This window comes from Arachis ipaensis, chromosome B09, assembly GCF_000816755.2.
Source record: "Arachis ipaensis cultivar K30076 chromosome B09, Araip1.1, whole genome shotgun sequence".
Taxonomy (NCBI): Eukaryota; Viridiplantae; Streptophyta; class Magnoliopsida; order Fabales; family Fabaceae; genus Arachis; species Arachis ipaensis.
The window spans coordinates 132429305-132437587 of record NC_029793.2 but is presented as its reverse complement, the minus strand read 5'-3'; the positions used below and the strand labels follow the sequence as shown (position 1 = coordinate 132437587).

At 31.8% G+C, this 8283-nt stretch overlaps 1 protein-coding gene across 2 annotated transcripts in view; it reads right to left on the bottom strand.

Moving 5' to 3' along the window:
- The window catches only part of LOC107619438 (extensin), a 1728-nt gene extending 811 nt beyond the window's left edge, over positions 1-917 (bottom strand). The window contains exons 1-2 of one of the 2 annotated variants that reach the window (XM_021110508.1): positions 662-916; positions 111-565 (exon numbers count right to left, since the gene is read on the bottom strand). In XM_021110508.1, the coding sequence (XP_020966167.1) occupies positions 157-565; positions 662-873 (621 nt within the window). In that variant the 5' untranslated portion in view covers positions 874-916 and the 3' untranslated portion in view covers positions 111-156. Of the gene's footprint in view, positions 1-110 lie in introns of both variants that reach the window. The other variant, XM_016321731.2, reaches the window with a different exon arrangement.

Genomic DNA, 8283 nt, shown 5'->3' with positions numbered 1-8283 from the left:
TTTAACTGCAATTTTAAGTATAACTAGAATTTTATAGGCACTATAATTATGAGTGTCATAGTCATAACCATTATAGAATGCACTATATATCTGAAAGATTGATCAGTTACCATGTGCAGGGTTGATGGATGCATGCAAAGTAGTACTATATATTATCTAGTAATGATAAGGTGGAGGAGGTGATTTATAGTAGTAGTGTGGTGGAGGTGGAGAATGAACTGGAGGAGGAGGAGACGGGTACTTATAAGGCTTCTTGTGTGGTGGCGGAGGAGAGTGGTAAACTGGGTGGGGAACGTAGTGAGGAGGGTAGGTGTGGTGGACTGGTGGTGGTGGAGAGTTGTACACCGGGTGATGAGGGTGGTGGTGAGGGTACTTGTGCACTGGTGGCGGCGGAGACGGGTACTTGTAGTGCTTCTTGTGTGGTGGTGGAGAGTGGTGCACTGGGTAAGGGTGAGGGTAGGGCTTGTGAACTGGTGGTGGTGGAGGAGAGTGGTAAACTGGGTGGGGGTGAGGGTGTGGGTGTGGATGAGGATATTTGTGAACCGGTGGTGGTGGAGATGGGTACTTATATGGCTTTTTTGGTGGTGGAGGTGGAGAAGGATAGTGGTATGGTGCCTTTGGAGGAGGTGGTGAGTGGACTGGTGGCGGTGGAGATGGATACTTGTAGGGCTTCTTTGGTGGTGGTGGTGGAGATGGATAGTGATAAGGTGGCGGCGGCGAGTGAACTGGTGGTGGTGGAGAAGGGTAGTGGTAAGGCTTCTTGGGTGGTGGAGGGGAGGAGTATGAGTATTTGTTGGCTGAGATTTCAGTTGGCAAACTCAAAAGGAGTATTGCCAATGAAATAGTGAGACAGGAGGCTCCTAGGGACCCCATTTTTCCTCCCTATGCTCTCTTCAAAATGGATCTTGGGTATGCTCATACACAGCTAATTCACCCCCTTTTTATAGCTTCTTTCCACCACCAACAACCAAGTTTGTTTATTCCTTTTTTCATAACACATCTAGCTAGCTAGCTAGCAAGCTTGTCATCACTTTCTTAGAACCATGTTATATATTCCATCTCACAATTAATATTCCTATTTTATATATGACAATCAACATGTTACTATATGATTATATGATTTTAGTATTTTAGTTGTTGTTAATGTATAAAAATTATCTAATAAACCATATAATTAATACTGTATTTACCCAATTTTTTTAAATAAAAAATCATGTACTATATGTGTAATAAAGGCCAAGGATTTATTCACAAAGTACCATATAATAATACATTTTTAATTTTTGTCACTCTAACACATTCTAACTATTTTTAATTCAAGTGAAAGTTTTAAAAGTGAAGACTTATTTAAAAATAAAATTAGTATCTATGTTAATATATTACAAACACAAATTTATATACTAGTCATTCTACAAACATTTCATGATAACTAAAAATCTTTAAGAGTAAAATTATAAAAAAAATTAATTTATTTAAAATGAAAGTAATATGATTAAGTGTAATTTACTCAGATGTGATTAAAAAATAATTGAATACTATGTATAGTAAAAAATTGATATTATTGAAAAATAAAATTAAAATTTATTTCTATGTATCATTTTTGTCCCCAACGTATTCATCTTATTTAAGTCCCTAATGTTTTAAAATCGTCTCAATTTTGTCATACCGTCAATTCTGTTAACGGATCCCTTACGGAAGGACAACATTGAGTCAGTTTTGAAACGTTAGGGACTTAAATAGGACAATTGAAATATTAGGGACAATTTTGTGACTTATCCTAAATGTTGGGGATAAAAACGATACTTTATTCTTAATTTTATAATTTTATATTTTAAACAATATAAAAATAAAACAAAAATACATTTAGTTATTCATTTATCACATTTATATATTGGATATTTGATTACATTATTGGTCATTGTTAATTTGTCATTTACCTTTTAGGACCACGCAGGACCCAAAGCTTTTTATGGAAGAAAAATTATGTTGATATATTTTTCATATAACTCTTTGTATATTTTTTTTATCATATAAAAATAAGCCTTTTTAATCATTTCATATTTATTATTATTTTTAATATAAAATTAAAAATTAAAAAAATACAAAAGAAAGAAGGCATATAATTTTTTTTTCTTAAAAGGTTGACTTCAATTCAATTCTAAATATGATGCAATAGCAAGAGAGTTAGAATAAAAAAGTGGGAATGAATTATCTAATTTTTTCTTCAAGTTATTTTGTAAAATATGATTTTTTTTTTTATCTTAGATTCTTTAAGTGGAATCAAGAGAAGCATACGAGAGAAGAGGTTGTGAAGATGGTTCAGACTAAGAGAAAATAATAAAAGTAGTGACTCTAGAGTATACTCTAGAAGAGAAGAAGAGTTGCAACCTTGTAAACAAGAAAGAAAAAAAATTAGAGCTCTGTAATTTTGGAATCTTTTATTGCAAAATATTGTATAATGTGTATACGGTAAAATCTCTTTTTATATATAACTAATGACTCTTATTTATGAGCCTAAGATGACACTTATTTATAGACATAAAATATCTCACTTTTATCACTATTCTTTACACTCCCTCAAATTGAGAGTTTGAGTTGGAAGCTGAGTTATATGAAAGATGGCTCAATAAGGAGTTTAATTAGCACATCGGCAATTTGAGAGTGAGAAGGGATGTGAACTATATGAACAAGACTTTTAGAGACACGATTTCTAACATAATGCAAATCAACTTCAAAATGTTTGCTATGGCTGTGCAGCACAAGATTCTAACTGGGTAGGACTGCTCCAAAGTTACCATAATACATAGTTGGGGTTACGGACGAGGTGACACGAATGTCAGGAAGCAACTTCTGGATCTAGATGATTCCCACAGTGGCTTCAGCCAAGCATCAATATTCAGTTTCAGTAGAAGATCTACTAACAACTTGTTGCTTCTTGCTACTCCCAAAAATGGGATTTGAGCCTAGATAGATGCAATAACTACTGGTAGACTTCTTATCATCCAAGTCAGTTTCCCAAGTAGCATCAGCAAAAGCAAGAATTTGAGAATTAATGCTTTTAAAAAAGTGAAGGCCATGATGGACTGTACTTGATAAGTATTGAAGGATTCCTTCATAGCTGACTAGTGATGTTGCCGTGGATGGTGCATGAACTGGCTAACCCTATTCACAGCATAGGCAATTTTAAGGTGGGTTAGAGTAGCATATTGGAGGCCTCCTACAATAGAACGATATAGTATAGGTTGTTCAAAAATGTCAACTCCTTTTAAAGTGAGATAAACTATGGATAGTATAGGAGTAAACACAGAGTTTGAATGGCTCATATTTGCTCTTTTTAGATTGAGAAATGTGGAGAGCACCAGAATCTATAAAATTGAATTCTAAACCAAAAAAATAGTGTAATTGGCCTAAATCTTTTAAAGAGAAAATAGAATTGAATTGGACAAATATCTTTTCAATTTCAGTGTTATTATTTCCAGTGATAACAATGTCATCGACATATACAAGTAAATACGCAACAAAGGTAGACGAAAATTTGTAGAATAAAAAAGTGTCAGCCTTGGTATTTTCGAAACCAATACTATTTAAAGTAGATTTAAGTTTCCAATGAAACCAAGCATGATGTGCTTGCTTAAGACCATATATGGCCTTATCAAGTTTGCAAACAATTCCTGAATTGGAAGAATGAAATTCGGGAGGAGGTGCCATATAAACATGTTTAGTTAATTTACCATTAAAAATAAATTATTAAAATCAAACTGGCGCAAGGGTCAGCCTTTGGACAATACCAAAGAGAGACTGATTTGAATTTTAGTAAGGCGAATCACTGGACTGAATATTTGAGAATAATCCAAACCTTCAATTTGATGGCATTCCTTAACTACTAATCGAGTTTTGTATTTCTTGATGGAATTATTAGGCCACGTTTAATAGTGAAAATTCGCTTGCAATTAATAATGGGTGCATTTGGAGGAGGCTGCACCAAGTGCCAAGTTTTATTTGCCATTAAGGCATTATATTCATCTTACATAGCCTAAAATCAATGACTTGTCTTGAGAGCTTGAATAATAGTTTTTGGGAGATTTTGAAATAGGTCAATGTGAGAAATAGTAGTATTTAGAGCATGTGATTTAATAACACCAAATTTAGAGCGAGTTACCATAGCATGAGTGTTTATAGTAGAAGGAGGAGGAGATGGAAAAATAGGGGGATGAAGATGGAGCTGATAATTGTACTTTTATATTAGAAATAGGAATATGTCAAGAAAAATTAGAATCAATGGAGTGGAAAGAAGGATTGTCTGAAGATCAAGATGCAAATATGAGAGTATTAGAAATATTATTATTAGGAGATAATAGAAAAATCATAATATTGACATTAGAAGTGTGATTAGAAGTAGAGATTGGAATAGAAGGAACAGAAAAATTAGGATGACTAGAAAAAAGAGAAAGGGAGGAGATGGATGAGGAGTTGGAGTTAGTTGGAAACATGAAAGAATAAAGAAAGAGCTTCTCATCAAATAATACATTCCTAGCTATAATAATCTTTTCGGACTTAGTTAAGCATTTAAAACCTTTGGATTGTAGTGCATAACCTAAGAACAAACACAAGTCAGATCGATAGTCTAATTTATATTAATTATAATGCTAAAGGTGAGGAAAGCATGCACAACCAAAGATCTACAAGAGAGAGTAATCTAGTTTAGTTTTGTGAAACATTTCATAAAAAGTTTTGAAATTTGAAACCTTTGTAGGTAGTCTATTAATTAAAAAGATTACTGTCAGAAAAGCATCTTCCCATAAGATATAGAGAAAATTAGCAGTAGCTAAGAGAGCTAGGCCTATCTCAGTGATGTGCCTATGCTTCCGCTCAACAATACCTTGTTGTTAATGAGTGTGGGGCAAGACAACTCGTGGAAGATGCCATGTTCACGAAGAAAGGTTTTGAAAGTATTGGAGAGAAATTATTGTGCATTGTTTGTTTGAACAGACTTTAAAGCACAACTAGTTTATTTTTCCATAAGATTTTTGTATTGCTAAAACACTTGAGACTTAGATGTTAGTAAATAAAAACAAGTATATCGGGTATAAGCATCAACAACATTCATGTAATACTTGAAATCTGATCTAGAAACAGTGGAGCTAGGGTAAAGTATGCATTTTTTCTTCACAACATCAAGGTTCACAAACAAAAGTTGCAAAATCTGATTTATTAGAACATGGTATATTACAATGAGTGAAAACTTTCTGAATAATAAGGGGAGAGGGGTGGGCTAATCTTTTGTGCCAAACTTCAAGATTTGTTTTACAGCTAGCTAAAAAAGAGTGAAAACTAGAAAAATCATTAATAGATTTTGAGATGCTAATATTGTCAAAGGTATACAATCTATTTTTAAGCTGTCCTTGAAGGAGAACTTCTTTGAATACCTGTGATTTCACAACACAATGAAAGGGATGAAATTTAAAGAATACATTGTTGTCTAAACAAAATTTGGACATATTTATCATTTTTTTTGCAAGATGGGGAATAATATGCAGTAAATTCTTTAAAACAAAATTCTTGTTGGTGATCGGGTTAATTAATAAAGAATGACCTATTTTTGTAATAGAAATACCTGAACCATTTGCCACATATAACTTATCAGGTCATGTATAGTCAGTAGCAGAAATAAGGCTTGATAAATTATGAGTTAAGTGGTGACTTGCATCGGAATCAGGATACCAAGAGTTGTTAGTGGCAATGGATTGTGCAGCAAAAAAGGACTGAGGTTGATGGAAGGAAGTGGAAGAAGGTGGCAGATGAAAAACTGATGTATTAGAGGATTGTGATGAAGGAGCTGGGTTGAAATGAGAAGGCTACCCTTAAAAATTTTGATCAAAATGAAAGAAGCATTGAAGAGTAGTATGACTGAATCTGCTACATACTTGTCATTGCTGTCGATTCTAAAGTTGCCAAGAACTTCTTCCACCACAAAAGAACCTGGCAGATCTTCCACCTCTTTTGCCTCCAAATCCTCTATTATTAAATATTGAATCATTGAAATTTTTTTGGGCATAATTGGCTTGAGCAAGAGAAAGAATAGCATTTCTAAACTTTTCGATGGTGTCTTCATGAGAAACAAGCAAGTTTTCAACTTCACCAATGCTAAACCTTTTAGGTTTGGCTTGAACTAAGGTGATGCAGTTTGAAAATTTTTGTGGAAACCCTTCACAGATGGCTTTAATATGATCTTCATGCTTCATATGATAGCCAAGTGCTATCAGTGAGTCAATAATGTTCTTAATTTGAGAGAAATAATCTGAGATGCTAATATTTTATTTCTTGAGCATCTTTAGTTGATTTCTGAGTTGCTTGACCTTAGTTTTGGTATTTTTTTTAAAATACACTTGAAGTGTTTGCCAAATTTGTAATGCAGATATACAGTGAAGAATTCTGTTCTTGATGGAAGCATCTACAGAAGACAAGTCCAAGAACTCAAGTTATAATCTTGTAGCATTCATTCTGTGTATTTTGCCGAAATTATCCCTACTGCCTTAGTAGCATCAGCTTCATATTGTGGAGGAACCATTTCTTCTTGGATATGATCTACTAAATTTTGTCCCTTGATAGCGAACAATACATGTTGCTGCCAAGTTACAAAATTCAAGCCACCTAATTTGTCAAGAATAGGTGCAAGAAAGTTCTTATTAGTTGCTGAATTCAAAGATAAAGCCATGAATTTGAAGACGCCAACATCAAGAAACAAAGATTAAGCACACAACATAATAAGGAAAAAAAGGGATCAGGGTTTTTGCAGCCAATAATGAATTTTACAGCAAAGAAGAAGGAACTGGAGAGTAACAACAACAACACTAACTCTGATACCATGTAAAGATGGTTCAGACTAAGAAAAAATAACAGAAATAGTGACAGAGTATATTATAGAAAAGAAGAAGAGTTGCAACTTTGTAAACAAGAAAGAAAAAGGAAAAATTAGAACTTTTTATTTTAGAATTTTTTATTGCAAAGTATTGTATAATGTGTATATTGTGATATCTCTGTTCATATATGATTAATGACTCTTATTTATAAGTCTAAGATATATTTATTTATAGATCTAAAATACTTCACTTGTATCACTACTCTTTATAGATGTTAAGTGACAAAAGATCTATCATACTTTACAAAATAATTAAAAAAAATTAAAAAGATTTATTTTAAAAAAATTAATTTAAAAATGTTGATTTTCGAAAAAAGAAAAGACAACCATGGTATTATAAAAGTTAATATAACGAATATGGATAAGAATATTATATATGTAGTTCAATAAAAATTCTGCGATATATATATTGGCATGTCCTTTAAATAATATCAAATTTCTGAATCCTGTTGTTTAAGTGATGATTTATCATACCGCGAGTTTGTTAAATAGTTTTATATGATAATAGTTAACACTTGTTTAAATTAACATAAAATAATATAATAGAAATAATGCAGAAATATTATTATCCCAGGATATCTCAAAGTCGCTGTGATTTAGGCGGTGCCAGTAATAATATCTCAACTTTATATATCTTTCTCTTACAATTAAATATATTTGATACTTCTGAGAAACTACCTTGTCACATGCATGTCTAAGTTGTTAAATCAAGAAATTGTTTATAAATTAAGGAAGCAATGATGCAGAAAAAAGAACTCTCAAATTGTAACATTCACATGTGGTTGACGTGATTATTTTGTAATTAAAAATAATATAACTTGAAAATGTTACAATAATTAAACATTTTTAATTTCTGTTAAAATTTTAATAAAATTGAATATTTAATTTATGTATTTGACAAAAAATATTATTTATTTTCCAAATAAAACGAAAGAGTTGAAATAATAATATATATTTATAATTTTATATTATAGATAAGTAAAATAAATTCTAAAACATGTTAAATAGAAAATAAATATACACCTAGAATATTCTTTAAATATACATTAGATATATTATAAAAATGTATAATAAATATAAGTATTTTCCCCAAATATATATGAAGTTTCTCCTGGTACATGTTCCATCATGTCATAAAGTGTTAGGAACCCTGTCTTGCACTCTTCTTGCTGCTGCTTTAGGAAAAGTGGAAAAATTAAAAATTAGTTCCATTAAAATGGAATAGGCAAAAGTTCCAAGGCTAAGGTAATGTAAGAATGGGGAAAAAATTTAGAAAAGGGTATTTGCGACAATGAGTTAAAATGGAGATTTATAAAATGAAAAACGTTGGATGGTTATTAGAATTTATTGATTTTGATTACTAA